This window comes from Uloborus diversus, chromosome 8 (assembly GCF_026930045.1).
Source record: "Uloborus diversus isolate 005 chromosome 8, Udiv.v.3.1, whole genome shotgun sequence".
In the NCBI taxonomy this organism is placed as follows: Eukaryota; Metazoa; Arthropoda; class Arachnida; order Araneae; family Uloboridae; genus Uloborus; species Uloborus diversus.
The window spans coordinates 121,575,137-121,594,503 of NC_072738.1; the positions used below are offsets into that span (position 1 = coordinate 121,575,137).

General features: G+C 36.7%; 1 protein-coding gene across 3 annotated transcripts in view; it reads left to right on the forward strand.

Moving 5' to 3' along the window:
• Positions 1-7,553: 7,553 nt before the first annotated feature.
• The window catches only part of LOC129227382 (uncharacterized), a 34,551-nt gene continuing 22,737 nt past the window's right edge, over positions 7,554-19,367 (forward strand). Inside the window, exons 1-2 of one of the 3 annotated variants that reach the window (XM_054861931.1) lie at positions 7,554-7,610; positions 7,729-7,824. In XM_054861931.1, the coding sequence (XP_054717906.1) occupies positions 7,787-7,824 (38 nt within the window). In that variant the 5' untranslated portion in view covers positions 7,554-7,610; positions 7,729-7,786. Of the gene's footprint in view, positions 7,626-7,645; positions 7,825-19,367 lie in introns of those variants that run through there. The other 2 variants (XM_054861933.1, XM_054861932.1) reach the window with 2 other exon arrangements.

The window sequence follows — 19,367 nt, forward strand, 5'->3', positions numbered from 1 at the left end:
TTTCAAGAGACAAAAATATCAGAGGAAGTCGATTCATTTTATGAAAATATTAGTGGAAAAATAATTTTTGAATTTGAGGAATTTTGATAGAAAACATCGTTTTTTGGGGAAAAGTTGGAAAGGAATTGGGAAAATCTAGATTTGACCATCTGGCAACACTGATCAGGTATAGCCTTTAAAAAAATTATATTATTGAGCATCCGTAAAATATACATTTCAAATGATTTGCAATTCAATCTCTGTTGAAATCATACATCTGCTGATAAGATATGTATTAAAGTCCATTTCGAATATTACTTTTCGAATCAATACGTTTTAAATTAGAAATTACTATAACTTTCATGAAAAAGAGGAGTTGAACTAAAAAAAGAGACGCACGATAACGAAATAAATATCGATCTTTAGTTGTTTAGGCTTAGAAGAGTGGACGTTATAAAAAGCATTTGACACTGTCAGTTACTAATTTTACTGCCAATTAGTTTCATGAAATATTAAGCAACTCAATTGTTTTATTTTTCGATATTTATTTAACTATTTTATTTATTTTTGACCCTTTTTTTTCAGCAATATTTTAAAGATAAAATAAGCTTTCTTATAAGTTGTTTTCTCCTTCTTTTTTTTTTTTTAATTAATTTTAACAGAAAGTAGGCTAAAAAGCAGGCAAGATTCCAGAAAATATTAAAAAGAAAACAAGTAAATCATAATAACATATACCAAACTTGTAAGAAGTACAAAGCGAAAACTGAATCATTAAATAAATTTTGCCTATTCCGTATACATTGTTAAAACTCTTTTAAAACCAAGATCTACGGGAGAGAACAGTGTTGTAAATTTTTTAGACTTCTATTGAAATTAAAAGATTGCGTAAAATTTGAATAATGCAAAACTATGCGAAGCTTGACATAAATGATTAATAATTTCTTTCTTAAAACCAGGATTTAAAAAAACCCAAAATTACACAGAAATATGCTTAGACAAGTAAGTTAAAAACTTATTTAAAAAAACATAATAATTAAATGGAAACATTTAGACAATTAAATTAAAAATTTCGGTTTAAATATTGAAACAGTTACAATCAAAAAAGCTCTCATTTAAAAAAAATTTAAAAAATCCTGTTTTGGAGGGAGAGGGAGAGCAATTCCATTGAGCGGTTACGGGGTCCTGCGTTTTCTTTTTTTTTTTCGAAGTGGTCGAAAAATGTTGTTGCTAGTTATAAAATAAATAAAAAACAAGGCCTATTTACTTCAAAATCCTTATCTTTACATGTAACTAATTAGGCAATACTGCTAATTCAAAAATGAAAACAAAACTTAAGTCGCACACCAAACGTTTTTCGTAGAAAAAAAAATCTTTGGGAAAAATGGAGTGGGACAGAGCGTGAACCGTTTTTTTTTTTACCAAACAATTCAACTTCGAAATAAATAGTTATAAATAAAGCCCATTATGGGGCTGCGATAACTTTCAGTTTAACGAGCATGACGATGTTGCAGATTGTTGACTTCGAAACCCGAAATTCTTCTAAGAACGTTGCCCCGGTATTTCCCGAACAAATAAACACAATTATTCATTCCCCCCTCAAGACATGAAGAAGTAAAACCGCAAAATGTTTTCTTATTTATTTTCTGGAATCATTTTCCTAAGCTGGGGCATGAGGTCTAAAGAATAATTACCCTTTTAACGAGAAGTTCCGTCTAGAATTAAATGAGCGTACTTTCCCGTATACCCATATCTACTTTCTAGCAAGGGTGCCCATGTGCAAAATTTTAAGGGGGGCTAAAAAAATTTCCCATGGTTTAGTAGAATATTTTTCCCATAGAAACCGATTTCAGTACAGATTAGAGATATTAAAGTTTGACCTTTTTAATATCTTATTCATTAATGGCTGGAAAACAAATTTTTATACATTTTGCAAAGGAAAAAAGCACTAAAAGCAAGGAAGTTCTTATTTCTGAGGGGAGGGGCTTGAGCCCCCCCCCCCCCTCTTGCTCCTCTATACGGGCGCCCCTGGGTGTAGATGTCTTCAGTACAGATCCGTTTTGCAAATGAGTATCATTATTGTTATTTTATTACGTTGCCTTATTATCTCATGAATTTGAAGACAAAAATCAGTTTCTTTCCGAAAAAAATATCCTTCGGAGAACTTCACTCATTGAAGAAAAACATCGGTTCCTTTTCGGAGAAAATCCTTCGGGGAACTTCATCATTAGATCATTTCTTTATATATATTTGTGTTTGGACACCTGACCCCAAACACGCAGTGTAAGCAAGCACATAACTAACTTTTTTATTTTAAAATTCCCCCCCCCCCTTTTTCTTTGTAATACAGTAAAACATGTGAAGTTGACCACCCTTGTAAGTTGACCACCTGTCTAAGTTGACAGTTTTTTTCAGGCACGGGATTAGCCCTTATTTTTTAAATCAACCTCTGTAAGTTGACCACCTGTTTAAGTTGACCACTAAAGTAGTGCACCGCAGGTGGTCAACTTACACAAGTTTCACTGTATAAATTATTTTTTTGAAGGGAGAGGTGTCAAAACAGTGCCCTGATATTCTCATTTATTTAGAAGTGGGACAAGTACTTCATACTGTCGCCCTGTGGCGCAGCAAAAAAAATAGTTTTAGCAAGACACTCTTAAAACTCTTCCCCGGAAATTTTTTGGAATTGTAGTCTTAAGAACGCAGTTTTAGACGGTCTCTGGTGGTGCTACTTAGAGGAAAAATTCGGGGAACTTTCTGCGGAAATTTTTAGAAATTGAAATCGTAGAAACGTCATTATGAGCTATATTTGTTGACTTTAGCGTGATGAAAGGAATAGGACTTTTTGAAGTTGCCCACGATTGATTGTTTTTTAAAAATAGGGTGAAATCCATCATCCCACCGCCCAATTTTTATAAATTGAAGTTCTCAAAATGCAGTTTCAGATTAACTTAGATGATGTTACCGGTAGGGCGATTGTGGGGCTCTCCCCAAAAAACTACTTTGAAAGTTTGAAGTTCTAAAAAAAAGAGGTGTAGGGATTTAAACGCTCTCCTCCTTAAATTTTACGAAATTGTAGTTTTTTCATTTTCAGATTTCATACGGGAGCAGTCGGACCCTCGTCCAAAATTTTTTTGTTATTGAAGTTTTAAAAGCGCGACTGTGGACCACATTTGGTAACGTTAGGGGTTTGGCCATCTTTCAAATTTGAAGCTTCATAAAAGCAATCTTAAACGATTTTCGATGCTTTCAGAAAGCAAAAATTTGGTAACTGTCCCCAGGAAATTTTTTGACATTGAAGCCAGAAAGCGAGGTTTGAGAAGCTCTTTAACGGTTTAGTGTGTGGTGGGGACTAGCTAAGTTTAAGCATTTGGAATATATTCTTATTTTTAGGTCGACTGGGAAAAAGGAAAAAAAATGGGACGGAGGGAGGGTAAAAGAAATAGGAGGTGTTGGACGTAATTACCTTATCAATAGTCAGTCACTTTAGAAAATTTTTATTTTTAGGATCTTTTCAAAGGCAATTCAGAATTTTTCCCAGCATTAGGCAGTCTTTAGAAAGGAAGAGTTCGAGAATATTCCCCTGAAAGGTAAAACGCAACTTTGTGACGTATGTCAGATGCTCTGCTTGTTTAAGGGGAAGGATGAGTCTGAGAAGGATTTCATTTGCACCAAGCGTGTTGAACTCTCAGAAATCAGAATTAGGATGATTACTTTGGAGGCTGAGTTAGCATTAGGTTGTAGGATTGTAGATTGAGTAAGCACTCCAGAGGGAAAGGGGGAAATTAGTAAAAAGAGGTGGGCATTAGCTGTGCGTTAGATAGTGCGAATATTCTAGAGGTAAAGGGGGAAGTTATTGCTGAGGAAACAGACTGGGAAACAAATGATATTACACTGGTGTGCAAAAATTTAGGACGAAGTCGAAAAATTAGCATATCAGCTGAACGATGAGGCAGAGCGGACAGAAAGACCAATCAGGAGATTAAGTAAGGTGATGTACGATAGCACATGTGCAGATATGCAGGCAGACGTAATGGGGGAGTGTCTGAGTAGTATAAAGCATGTTGTTGGTGTAAGATCAGTCTTTCTGGCAAAGAGATTGCACACCGTATAGCAGTTAAAATCACACCGAGCTGCTGTAATCAATCTGGATGCTTTTACCTGAGGTCGAATCATTGGGAAGTTGGATTCAGGTCGCAGTGTGACAAGTGTGGCTGCAGAGTTCGGAATTGCTCACAGCATCGTTTCACGACTTTGGAGATACTTTCAAACTACAGGAACAGCTATCCGGGGGTTCAGTAGTGGTCGTCCACGAGGAACCACACCCGCAGATAACCGGTAAATTGTCTTACAGGCCAGAAGAAACAGGCGGCAGACAGCGGGAGAAATCGCTAGACACACGACACAGGCGACTGGACGACCGATATCGCGTTTTACCGTGGCTAGAAGACTGTGGTGGTCTGTTTGCACGACGCCCTATACGGTGTGTACCTCTAACGCCTGCCCATCGGAGAAGCCGTTCTCTGTGGTGCCGGGAACACCGGAATTGGAGAGACAATGAATGTGGACGAGTACTCTTTACAGATGAGAGCAGATTCAGTCTGAGTAGCGATTCTCCTTGCATACTCATCTGGAGAGAGCGGGGAAGCCGCAATCTTCCCTCGAACATCATTGAAAGGGACAGGTATAGAAGTCGCGGTGTTCTCGTTTGGGGAGGCATCATGCTTGGTAGTCGTACAGACCTTCACATCTTCGACGCAGGTTCAGTCAACGGGACCCGTTATTGTAACGAGATTCTTCTTCCATATGTGCGTCTTTTTAGAGGCGCTATGGGTCCGCAGTTCCTTTTCATGGACGACAATGCACCATGTCATCGCACAGTAGCTGCCGAACAGCTCTTAGAGAGTGAGGATATTGAACGTATGGATTGGCCGGCACGATCTCCGGATCTCAATCCCATCGAGCATGTATGGGATTTTCTAGGCAGACGCTTGGCAGCTCGTACCTTACCACCAGTAACGATTCGGGAGCTTCGATTGGCGCTGCAAGACGAATGGGCAACAATGCCTCAACAACTCATTGACACCCTCATTCTCAGCATGGGCAGACGCTGTGAAACCTGCCTAGCAATCGGGGGAGATCATATCCCCTACTAAAGACCGGATGTTTCTTGCTGGACACCCATCACAGGAATGTTTCGGCTTTCAGTCGCATTGCTCTCCATGCTACTTTTTCAATAAAGCTTCTTTTTATCCCTTTGATTTCTCTTTTAGTAAGTGTTGCTTACATTACACATGTCCTTATTGGGGATCTTACGGTAATAAATGTGTTGATTTGTAAAGCTTTTGTACAAAGTTATATTGAAAAAACCGTCTCATCCTTAATTTTTGCACACCAGTGTATTTTAGGAGATTCAATGGTGCGTGAGGTGGGAAACTCAATTGCCAGAGTTAGACGTAAGGTGGCTAGATATTGTTTGTCAGGGGCTCGGGTGAGAGATGGAAATATGGTTGCTGAAAAGAAGGGGTATTTGATAAACAGGATGTAGTTACTTTGCGTTGTAAATTTTAATTGAATGTGCAGAGGAATTAGCAGATGTAATTGTAAATATTTTCAATGCTTCTTTTAACTCGGGAACAGTGCCAGAGGATTGGAAGCTGGCTAACATTACACCGCTCTTCAAGAAAGTGTCTAAAGGGAGGGTGGGAAATTATAGGCCTGTGAGTCTAACTTCGGTGGTTTGCAAAATTTTTGAAACATTGATAAAAATTAGAATAGTAAACTTTTTAGAGACTAATAATCTATTGACTAGTTTTCAGTACGGTTTCAGGAAAAGTAAATCTTGTGCAACTAATTTACTACATGTCTATGACAAAGTTACCATGGCTTTAGACAATAAGAAGCCTGTAGATGTTGCTTACATTGATTTTCAAAAAGCTTTCGATAAGGTACCGCATATGTTGCTCTACTTAACAAATTAGCTGATATAGGAATAGGAGGGAAAATTTTCATTTGGGTAAAAAATTGGCTGACCGGAAACTGGAAGGAAAAAAAGGGTAATTTTAAAGGGAAATTATTCTAAATGGAGTGCGGTTTTAAGCGGCGTTCCTCAGGGAACAGTGTTAGGGCTCGTTTTTTTCATAAAATACATAAAATACATGTTCATAAAAACAATGGGGATTGTAGAAAATGAAGAACAAGCAAATCAGCTGCAAGAGGATCTAGATCAATTTACGGAGTGTGCTGATAAATGGGATATGACTGTTAATGTTGGGAAATGTCAAGTGCTACATTTAGGGCATGGAAAAAGTGTACAAGTTATTATTTGCAAGGTTCTGTCATTAGTCAGGCAGAAAAAGTTACTGATCTGGGAGTCTTAATAAGTCAGGATTAAGTTAACAGTGCAGCATAGCTAGTAACAAAGCCAAAGATGCTTGGGTTTATCAATAGATCTATTTCAAACAAATCTAAAGAAGTTCTTCTGCCCTTATATAGAAGTTTGGTAAGACCTCATTTGGAGTATGCTGTTCAGTTTTGATCTCCTTATCTTAAGAAAGATATTAATGTATTGGAAAGGGTTCAAAGACGGGCTACAAGGGTAATGAATGGACTATGGTTCCAATCCATGTTTCCAACTAATTTTCGACATTTCTCCGATTTTTGCAACTCTATTTGAAGTAATAATCACAAGTCGTAACCAGGGAGGTAGAAGGGCAAAATGCAATAGTGATAAAAACTGATAACAATTTGGTCAAAGCAGTGAGTCTATGAATAAAACTATTATAATCAGTCAGCTTGAAGTTAAGTACTAAATAAAATATTTACATTTATTTTTATCTGTTAAAAGTCGTGAAAGCAAAAAATTATTTCGTTTTAATTCGCAATTCCAGAGCTAGAATACGCTACCTTGCGGTGATTAATAACACTAAAGAAAAAGATAAAACATTCCATTCCACGTGTTTTCTTTGGGGTGAATTACATCAGGCTTCAGATAGTTTATGGTGTAATGTAATTTCAGAAGAATAGAAAAGAAAGTTTCCCACATACACGATGAAAAATTACTGTCATTTACTAAGTTTCAAAGCATTTGTTTGTTTTACCTTTTTCATCCGCCATTTGACAGCGGCTGCAGCGCCCCCTATAGTTTATTGGAGTTGCGAATAATTGTTTTTATGTAAAATACTATGAATTAGCTCAGTGTATTTTTTATTGCTTGCATTCGACGAGCTCAACAGGTAGCTACCGGTTAGCCGATCACGTGACAGCTAATGATAACATGACCTGCGGTTAGTACCGGTTACTCACCGGTCGAACGGTGAGGTTCGTCGAACGCAACCATAGTATTATTATCGGTTCCTTTTAATGTTTTCAAATGAAAGAGTAGAATTTTTAATGCTACTTAAATAATGGAAGACAACAATAAATAAACCAAATAGTTTAATTAAACCAAAATACAAAGCGAAGCGCTCACTTCCCAATATCATTGTGGATCGACGAACGATGACGTCATTTGTTAGTTGGATGCCGGCCTCGACCAAGGACATTTCTCGCCTTCTTTCTACTCCGTGGTCGTAACTGTGATTCCGTATTCAAACCTTGTTTGTTTTTGAAATTGAATTTTGCTTCTGTTCAAAGTATAGTGGTTGAAAGTTATATTTTTTTTTGATATTTTCTTTATATTTTTATGTTATCAAATTGTATGTTTTAATATTTTGTTATGGCATGTAGTAACTGCCTTTTGTTTTATTTCAGCATTTTCTGCTCGAACCTTTTCTTTCACTCTCCTAACTTCCTATAACTTCATTCGAATATGTCAGACGAACCACCACTTGCTGTTATCGATACCACGTAAGTTTTGAGTGTTCGAAATTCATTGTAATTTTAGCTCTTCAAACTTTTAAATTCAAAATTTGTTTGTTTATTGTCACTAAATGACCTGCCATTAGCGATATTTTTTCTATTTTGTTTTGCAATGCTTTTATTGTTTAAATGCATAATTGCTGTGTTTTTAAGTGATCTTTCGATCGTTGGGATAAGAGATCTGAAACATCTATATTGTCAGTGGCATACTGGGTCAAAAATGTGTACCGGGAAAAACATTTGACCGGCGCCTTGTTCTATTTTCGCACCCCCCCCCCCCCCCTCCGATTCACCAAGTTCAACTAAAAAATTAAACTTGATGAACTTCCTATCCGAGGAGTAGATAATGTTCAACGTCCCAAGACAACTGAAACTTTTGCGCCCCCCCCCCTTTTTTGTCGAAATGAGAGAAAGTTTTTTACTTCCTTCGGTGATGGAAGAAAGAGGCATGTTTTAGGGGGATGGGTGGTTTCGAAGTTAGAACTTCTAAAAATTTAACTTTGGACGAGTTTTTTTATAAATAAGAAATGAGTAAAAAGAGGAGTTTGAAGGGGAAGAGGATAGAGAGCGCTCCCTCGTCCATTTTTCGGGATTGAAAACTTAAAGTTCAATTGTTATCTACAATCATCCTAATAAAGAGGGGGGGGGGCTCTGGGGCTCTCCCCGGGAAATTTTTTGAGATTGTAGCCCCTAAAACGCAGTTTTAGACGATCTCTAAATATTATTCTAAAACTGCGATATCTAAAGATTATCTCTAGATTATCTTTGGTAATGTTACGGGCTGAAAAGGTTCGATGATGCTCCCAGACCTATTTCGAAATTGAAACTTTAAAAACGAATTGTGGATTATATCCAATTATTTTAGAAAGGGTGGTTGGATCTTCCCCGAAGTTGAAGCGATAAAAAGGCAATTAGACTATTTGCGGCGATATTAGGGGAGGATAGTTTCGGGCACCCACTCTCGGGAATTTTTCGAACGTAACGGGTTTTTCAACGTAAAAAATGGCAATTTTTCGCAAGTGAAATCTTAAAACCACGATTGTCGGCCATCTTTGGTAATGCTAAGTGGACAGGCCTTTTTTCCAAATTTGAGGCTCTAAAAACTTTATTTTGGTTGACTTTCAATGATGTAAGGGAGAGGAGTTCCCGAGAGCCCTCCCCCGAACCCTTTCTAAATTCAAACCCTTAAACAAATTTTAAGACGATCTTTAATGATTTTAGAGCGAGTGATAGGATCGTTCCCCAAGAAAGGTTTTAAGGTTAGCTCCTAAAACACAATTTTTAGACGAGCATTGGTAATACTAGTGGGCAGAGAGGTTCGGAGGCTTTCCTTCAGAAATTTTCTAAAATTGAAATTCCAGGAAAAAATTGCAGACTATCTTCGACCATGTATTAGGCAGTTCGGGAGCTCCTCTCGGAAATCTTTTCAGAATTGAAGCCCTAAAAACGACCATATTTTTGGACCGTCTTTGATGATATTAAGGAAAGGAAGTTCGGGAACCTCTGGAATTTTTAGAAATTTAAGCCCTAAAAACGACTATCTTTGGTGATATTAGGGGGAAGGGAGGTTCAGGGACTTCTAGAATTTTTAGAAATTTAAGTCCTAAAACCGAAATTTTAAACGATTTTGGAAGATGGTTGCGTTTTTTGAATATTTGAGTGGAGCGCTCTTCTGGAAGCTTTTTGAAATTGAAGACCTAAATAAGTAATTTTAGGCCGTCTTTGGTGACTGTATGCGTGTTGGTTAGGGAACTCTTCCTCGGAATTCTTTCAAAATCAAAATTTAAAAAACACGCTTCTCGGCTACCTTTGGCGACCAAAAACGAAGGGAGATAAGGTTCGGAGACCTTCTCACTTTTTCGCTTTCTCCTCTCCTTTTACGTATTTGTTTTTATTGTTGGTAAAAATGTAGTGGAAAACGCTCCCCCAGTTTTCTTTTTTAAACCCATTTGAGTGCTTTAGTTTTTCGAAAATGAAATTTTAAATTTCCAGCCTGATATTTTCATTTATTTGAAATACAAGAGTTTGCGACTCCAAAGAGAAAACTTTTCACATTTTGGAGTGATGTCTCGTAGAGTTTTTTCTCCCCTCCACTTTATTTTAATTCAAACATCATGCCTCCTAAAATTCGGGATAAAGTTTAGATTTACCTTCACGTTAAAACATTTAAACACTGAGAACTCATTATTAATTTCTCTCTTAATTTATTAAATCTCGTTCACTACTTTTTTTATGCTTGTTTTGTTATTTTATTTTAACTTGTTTTCTTTTTAAAACATATTACAGCGACCTACATAATGCTATTATGTTATTTATCTATTCATTTTTTTATTTAACTAAATCTCGTAGTAGGTTTGTAACGATACGCATTTTTTTTTTCAATCAAAAGTGTTTGAAACGTGTAATTTCAGCGGACTTCAGTTAGGTAAATTATTATGCAGGAACTTGGATGTTTCTCAATAATATGCGAATATTTCATTTTCTTTTTAAATTTGGCAGAAAAAATACTTTTTGTCACTTTTATTCCTTTAGTTCATTGATTATTACAATTTCAATTCTTAAAGATTGCAAAGATTTTCTTCTTTTTTCTTTTGCTGTTTTTAATCACTTTCAGAGATTGACGGCTCCATTCCTGAAAAACTGGTGGATGTTGGCGACGACCCTAAGCGCTTCTGCAAAAAAGTTTCGAAATTGAGGTCTTTACAAAACATTAGATCATCTTTAATAAAGTGAATACGGTGGTTCATCCCCGGAAAGCTTTCGAAATTTAAAGTTCAAACATCGTATTTGTAGGCCATTTTTACTGACTCTAGAGAAAGGCATGCGTTTCAAAACTTTTCTGTGGAAATTTTTCGCATTTGAAATCTTAAATGACATAACTGTATGCTGTCTTTGATAACTTTAGAGGACGGGATGGTGTTCGGGGACTCTCTTCTGGAAAGTTTTCGAAATTGAACAGCTAAAACGAAATTGTAGACAATTAATTATAATTTCGTTAATTATAATTTCGCTGAAGGTAGGGTGGCTCCTCTAGTAAGTTTCTGAAATTGAAGTCCAATATGCTTAATTTCAAACAATCTTTTATGATGTGGGTCATCTAGGTGCTATCCCCTGAAAATTTTCAAAATTGAAGTACTTTAAATGGAAATTTTGGCAATCTTTAATAATGCTGGGGTAAGGCGTTGAGTTATATCTCTGGTATCCAAATGAGCTATGTGCGTGTGTATGTGTATGAGGCTGCAGCCTCAATCCCCGTCCGCACTTAGTGAAACCGAAGTTTTTGCCCTTCTTTTGCTTCGTTGGAAGCGTCATCAAGACAACATAAAAATTTTTGACCTTAGCCCCTTCCCTTGCCCCATCAGGACTAAAAACCCTGGCTATGTCACCGAGTTATAGAGAGATGGACGCCGTACGAAAGTTAGATGTCCGAGATAGACGCCTTAGTTCAAAAAAATCTGGAAGCCACGGCATTATTCAAAAATTTTAGGGGAAAAGTTTATAGTTTCAACTGAGTTCAAGTCGGCGCTGAATGGCTACTTATTGTTAGATTCGCGAATTGATACTTCAAATTTAAAAAAAAAATCCTCTGAGGTCATTTTTATTTTAAAAAAGGAGGGGAAAGCTCCGCAGCCATTTTATTCCTTGGGTGAAAGAGGTGGATTTGGATGGGAATGAAAAAAGCATTTTACATTAACGATTTTGATTAAACCGATGGATGGAAGTAACTTTGATTTTAAAAAAGGATGGTACGTAGTTTTATGATGTTAAGTCGCCTCATTTGTTCAGCTCATACGATAAATATTATGGTACCAAGCGCCGCAATATCCGGTACAAAATTCATAAATAATAATAATTAAAAAAAAATGACTGAGGCGCCGGCGCACTAAGGCACCGGCGCACCGGGAATTTTCCCGGTATCCCGGCGGCCCAACACGCCACTGTATATTGTGTTTGTGTGTGGGGGTATATGTGTGTTTGTCTGTGTGCAGGCATGAATGCGTGGGTAGTTGCATGTATGTGTGTAGGTGTCTATATGTATACGTGTGTGTATGTGTTTGTGTTTTTTTTTTTTTATTAAATAATTTATTTACAGCATGCTCCATGACGCAAGTCATACCACATGCATCCACAATCTATTACATTCAGCTAAAGATGCATAGAAAACAAAACGTAAATCAGATGTCCTCACATCGACAGACAAAGATGAAAAACAGATTGCAAATTCTGTTGGATATAATTTGAGGTTAATGGCCTACAGCTAAGCTGAAAATTAGGTAACTCATTTCCAACTAAAAATTTGAGGTAGTGGTCTGCCCGAAGAAAATAAAACATGAATCATTCTTTACACTGAAAAACATTTATTTAACATATATTGAGAAAATGATTACAACACAATGATTTGTTCTCCGAAGAAAAATTAAAAAAAGAGATCTTACAATAAGTCCATGCATGGATCAAAAGTCCTGTCGATGTTCCATGGTGACACCTCACCGGTCGATGGACGGCATAGCAATTTCCACCAGAATTGCAGGCTGGTCAGTTCGTACCACGTGAGCAACAGTTCACCACATCAGAAAAAAAACATATCGAAGATGGACACGATCCTCTTTCCCCGGAAAACAAACGACCCACATCAGGGAAAATTATAACTTTTCACTTTGATAGACGTCATCACAACACGCGCTTTCCAGACTGGAGACATCAACAGTGCATTATTCAGGAAAGACCAGACCTCACCTGAGAGGCCAGTAGCGAAAAATTTATGATGACATTGACAAACACATTCACAGCACACCAACAACACAAGACGAGGAGACGAGTAAAAGAAAAGTAGTAGTGCCGAGCGATCGAGCTACGGCCGGTCTGCGTATTTATAGCCAGATTCGGCCTTTCTCGAAACAATGTGACGTTACATTATTTGCATATTGCCAGAACAACACAACCCGGTAAACACACAGCTTGCAGGCTGCACAACTCTTATTTAATTTGGCATTCAGCACCAAACACCTCAACATGGTTTCCTCATGTGATCGACATGTGCTTTGTCGGAAGTTTACCGACGTCTGCCGAATGACGGCAACCAATCATAGCGTGCCACATGTTTTTCCGAACACTTCCGATTCAAACTCGGACATTTGAGTGTCGGTGGCAGGTGGATGGGATTTCCCGCGCAAGGTTTTCTCCCGGAATGGCAAAAGGTAAGTCACAAAATATTTTTTTAAACAATATTGGTGAAATCCTTCAAGAACCAAAAATAAAGGCATTTAGCCCAACAAATTCAAAGACAAAGAAAAGGAATACTGTGAATAAATTCAAGGAATTGCACAATGTACTCAGGTGCAAGCAAATTTTTCAGTTTTGGAGGCCACGTTAGTCCACTTGTTATAATTTGTTTATAAAGTTCATATCGAAGAAAGTCATACTGAGGACAAAAGAATAAAACATGATCCACAGTCTGAAGTTCATTCAGGTCGCAAGAGCACAGAGGGGAGGTCGCGTGATTGAATCTAAATAAATATTCTCTTGTTCTGCAGTGTCCAGATAAAATTTGGGTGAGTATAAATGAGGGATTAAGATTTTGGTCCAATCTCTCATGAACAGATGGAAAAAATCTTTTAGTTATTTTCCCATGTTGAGTAATAAGCCAGTCTTTTTGCCACAAGTCGACAATTTTTTCGTGTATCTGTCTTGAAAGGAAACTCTTTGGAGCCTTTTTATAACTAATTGGAAGTTCTGATTGAGCCGCTAACTTGGCAAGCTCGTCTGCTTTTTCATTTCCACGATTTCCTGCATGACCCCTGATCCACTGAATGTCTATAGTAAAATTTTTCTCGTATGAACTTAAAAGAACATGACGAATTTTTTCAATTATTTCCGAATGGCATTTTTTATTATGGAAGTTAAAAATTAGAATTTGACTGTCAGTATAAATATTAAAATTCCTATATAAAGAGTTATCAGAAAAAGAAATCCAATTTAAAGCCTGTAGGATAGCAAAAACCTCAGCTTGATTATTAGAACAATTAGAATGTAATTTGAATTGCTTGTTTTTAATTTCGGTGTTACAATGGTAGATCACAAAAGCACAGCCTGTGCTGTTATTTATTTTGCTACCATCAGTAAAAATATTAATGCAATGCTCCCCATTAACAACTTGGTTGAGAGTACTAAATTTAGCAGGGTGAGTCCAGTGATCAGGGGTGAGTTCTGGTTCAATTGCATTCTGAGGACTCAGTTTAATGCTATAGTAAATTTCAGTGTTCTCCTGAATCCTCAAACAAATTGGTATAATGCCCGCGATTACGCAAGAAGCTTCATAAGAAATTGTACGAAAGCCCTTGATTATTCTCAAGGCAATTAATCTTTGTGCCGTCTTTAACCTTCGTTTGTTGTAATCGAAGGACAAGGCATCGACCCAAACCGGCGATGCGTAGGTCATCAAAGGTATTATTGCTCCTTCGTAAATGATTTTCAGAGCCTTTGAACCAATACCCCAGGTTACCCTAGCCATTCTTGATAGCAAATTCATAACAACACTAACTTTTTTAAACAAGTCAGTGATATGTGCTTTCCAACGAAGTTTTCTATCGATAATCACACCAAGGTAACGCATTTCACTAACACTTTTTAAGAAGTTGCCGTCCATGTAAATATTTATGTTATTTATTCTTCTTTTCTTAGAGAAAATAATAATACTTGATTTTTCAGAATTAAATGTAACCTTATTTTTGTTTGACCAGTCCACAACTTTTGACACACATATATTACCATACGCCTCCAGTTCTGTTTCAGTTTTGGCGCTAATCAACAAGAAAAGGTCATCTGCAAATGCCACAACTTCAGCACACCTCGGAAAGTCCAATCTAAACAACGAATCATAGAAAATTGTCCAGTAACCCGGACCACCGCAAGAGCCTTGCGGGCAGCCCATAGTGACAATTTTTCTTATACAACTTATAAAGGTGCGAAGGCAAGCTGAACGATCTGAAAAATAACTTTTTGTAAGAAGATACAAATTTTTGAGGCAGTTAAACTCTCTAAGTTGATTTAAAATAGCGGGCCACCAAGCAGCATCAAACGCCCCCTTGACATCCAAAGCAATGCCAAGAACCTGTAAATTGTTAGTTAAACTTTCTTTCACAAAATTAGTAACCTTAAAGATGGCATCAGTGGTGCATTTACCGGGAGTAAAACCATACTGATTAGGGCTTAATTTGTTATTTGAGTATAAATAATGCATAATTCTTTCTATAAGTAATTTTTCAAGAACCTTTCCACTGACAGAGAGCAAACTTATTGGTCTAAATTTTGAAGGCTCGAGAGATGACTCCTTTCCAGGTTTTGTAAAAAATCGAACAAAAGAGTGCTTCCAAACCCGTGGAAAGATTCCTCTTAATAAACATTCATTATAAATTGCAGCTACAAATTTAGGAAATCTCGCCAACACTTCCGAAATGATTTTGCTAGAGATTCCATCTTCACCGGGTGATTTCTTAGAGTTCATATTACTGATAACAGATTTTATCTGTTCCTCGGAAAAATTTAAGTCGTCTAGAGTGTCCATAGGACTATCAAGGAGTTTCCTCAGTCTAGTATGATGTGGTTTATCCAATTTCCTGTCATCAAATGGAACAAAATGGTTTGCTAATGTATTCAGAGTTTCATCGAAATCCGTAGTATAACCACCACTACTAGTTTGAATAGTTGTTAGAGCTGTTTGATTTTTATGTTTGCTACGAGCAGTCTTATATAAAATAGTCCAGGGTTGTGAACCGACGTCAGTACAATAGTCTTTCCACGATTGGGTCTTTGCCTTCTTGATTTTTTGGCAATAAAGCTTTTTACAATTAAAATATTCGGTCTTTCTAAAATCTCTTAACATCAAGTTTTTATAAGTTCTTTGATAAAGTCTTCTTTTTGTGTTAACCTGATTCCTTAAATCCGTTAATTCATTATTCCACCACGGAACTATTTTCGTTTTTTTATGTTGTGAGTTAGTTTTAATTATTGGCATAGAGCGACTGCAAGCATTCTTGATACACTTGATGTACTTAGAGACGAAATCATTAAAATCGAGAAACCCCTTGACAGCTTTCCTTAACTCCATGTCAAGATTCTGAGAATCAGTATGATTAAAATTTAAACAAGAGCTGTACAACAGATATTTAAACTCAGATTGAAGTGATTCATTAAAGATGGGCCAATTTGCTTTGTCATAAATAAATTTAAGCGGCCTAAAAATAGAGCAAGAGGAATGTAAATTATTAAAAGCAATAATGAAACCAATTATTCTATGATCAGAACAACTTTCTTCCTCCATGATCGTCCAAGAATAAATGCAATGCTGAAAATTCGATGATGTAACAGTCAAATCAATAAAACTCTGCCCATTCGGTGAACAGAAGGATGGGGTACACAAATTTTCGTTGACAATCCATAGACCCCTAGAAGCCAAAAAAGACTCCAAGATTCTACCCCGAGCGTTAGTCAAGGAATCAAACCAAAGCTGAGAACGAGCATTAGTATCCATTGCTAGCAGCAGATAATTCTTCCTACAGAAATCAGTGACAAGCTCAATGTTTAAAATATCAAAATTTATATCTCTATTAAAATCCATGTGAACACTAACAGCATAAAAATGATTATCATTAACCACAAACTCGACTAAAATCACATCCTCACCTGAATGCTGGCTAATAAGAACAGCATCAATATTTTCATTTACAGCAATTATTGCAGCTCTCTTTAAACCATTCCCAGATTCAAAAATTCTATAAGATTTAGGAAAACCAGCAACTTTGTTGTTTATACAATAAGGCTCCTGAACAAGAATAATATCCGTTGTGCTTTCCCGAATAAAAGCAGTTAAAAAAGAGATAGCCTTACGAGATTTCTGAAGATTAATCTGCAAACACTGGTAACCCAAAAATAAGGCGTTATGACCCATAATCAATATTATGCTTCTTTTTCTCCCGCTGAATAATATAAGAAAGGCACTTTCTATCCAAGGCAGCATGGTTTACATCGAGTCTGTCTCCACCTCTAGCATATTTATTGTAGTTAATGCAGTTAGAACATTTTAACGTATTCCTTTCAGAACAATCTTTCATAGAGTGGGATCAGGAACAGATTGGGCATGTAATTTGAGATCTACACACGGTAGAATCATGATTGAACTTATTACACTGAAAGCATCTCTTAACGTATATATAATCAGAACAATTACAGTTTGACCATTTAATTTTAACTCCGTTTTCAAGAAAAAATTCTAGAACCCCTGGAGACACCTCAGCAGTCATATAGCGTGTGTTTTTTCCTTTCATCTGTCTAATAAATTTGACGTTAAAAATTTCTCCCTGCAGTACATCTCGATTTTGGTTTTTAATAATAGTTTCAGCATTATCAATTTCTATTTCCTCAGGTATATCAAATATAATAATCTGGGGAAGAAGCTTTTTATTTTTAGAAATACTCATTTCACCGCCCAATTGTTCATCGACTATATCACAAAGTTTATCAAGATCAGATTTGTCTTTACAGCTTATCAGAATCTTACCTCCGTTAATTACTTTTAATCTTTCCACGCCGATCTGGAGCAATTCAGGATCGATACTTCTTTTAAGCTGATTCTTCAACTCTTCCGGTTTTTGATTTTTCAGAGGCTTAACCACCGCAGTAAACATCGGTGGCTTGCGGGAGAGGTCGGCGGCTAAATGCGGCACAGGCTTCGAGGCGATATCCGCAAAAGTTCTCGCCGTAGTAGACCTGAGTGAACAAGCCTCGTTGGCATTTGCAGATTTGACTTGCTCTTTTAAAGTCGATATAGTCGACTGTAAATTGTTTTTGATGCCGTGGAGATCAATGATCGCTTCTAGAATACTCTGCCGCAAATCCTTACGTAAGTTTCCACTGATCTCACACACTTTTTGAAGCTTTTCCGCAGCTGCCAGAAATCGCTCGTGTGTCTATGTAGGTCTGTGTGCAGGCATGAGTGTGTGGGTAGTTGTGTGTATGTGTTTGTGTGTATATGTTTGCGTGTGTGTGTGTAGGATATTGACGCAACCTGTAGACTGCTTTCGCTATAGAAGCAGCATCGTGAGAAGCCTGTCGACGGTGATGCTGAAGAGGGTGCTAGCAGGAAAATAAAATGATAGCACGCCAAAAATGGTCAAGTGAGAACAATAAGCAATCGTGATTGTTCAAAAAAAAAAAAAAAACAATTTGCAGATATTGCAGTTTACCTTCTCACAGCAGTATAAATCTGGCAATGAATGTTTTAAGACCATTAATCGATTTTACATGTTCTCTACTTCAATCCTAAACAGTTATAAGATCCTGATTTTGAATTGTTCACATTCAACCCGAGTTTCATATTTTGTTCATCAGTTGCTGAAGAGAAAAAGCCGGTGTGTCCTGCGCCTAAGAGAATTGGTACCTTCAAATGTTATGTAGGGAGTCTTAAAGCCTTATTAGCAATTTCAACGGTGTTTTTTGCCGAGAATTGTAATAACATGAAACACTTGGAAAGTCATCAAAGTAAAACACTTATCTTCTTAGCAAATGCTGCGAAAAACAATATCACTGAAATTTAGAAAGAGAAGGCATAATTTGTAGACAGAGCAAAAAATTGAATAACACTAAAAGTTCCATTACATTGAAAAAAATCTAAGAAATAATCATAACCAAGTCTTTAAAAGGCAGAATAACCTGCAAAACAAATATATCGCCAATGAAGACCAATAAAAGTTTTTAACTAATAAATACCTTTGTGCTGAAAATTATATGAATCAATTAACAAACGTCTTGAAGCACAAGTTGTGCTTTAAAACGTTGTTTAGTTGATTCATTTAATAACAATTTTGTTTAAATGAAAAACTGCGGAAAAAGTGGTTAAAATGACAACAGTCATTTTGGCAGTGGGGCAAATTTTCGTTCATTTGGCAATTCAAAGTTTTGATATTACCTCCATAATGGAATGCATGTTTTATGTGATGCTTTTTAGCGCTAACAGGAGAAAAGTGATGTTACATGAAGAAAAAAAGTGAAAATCCACAAAAATATGGGATATTTTGATAATTGGGAATCTTATGCGGTCGTCTCATTTTTTGCGTAAATAATTTTATTATGGTAACCCTGCTGATTTATAGTAACCCTATGCGAATAGATGTTTCAGATCTCTTTATTTTGATTTGCAAGGAAAAACACCTCTCCCGCAGGCGCTGGAGCCAAAAATTGATGCCAATGAAGAAAGACGCCAGACACAAACACACATACCCCCACACACAAACACACATATCCCCACACACAAACACACATACCCCCCACACACGCCTACATGCACACACGCACACTCATGATTGCGAAAAACATAATTTGAATTCAAGATGACAAAATTCAAATTAATTTTTTTTTTCTTTTTTGCATTTTTGTCATCTTCAGCTTAATGGTACAAGCTTATTCATTTGGTTTCTGCTGAAAGTAAAGCATAAAGAAAGCATCAAATTCCAACATTTCCCAGTTGTTAGTATGAA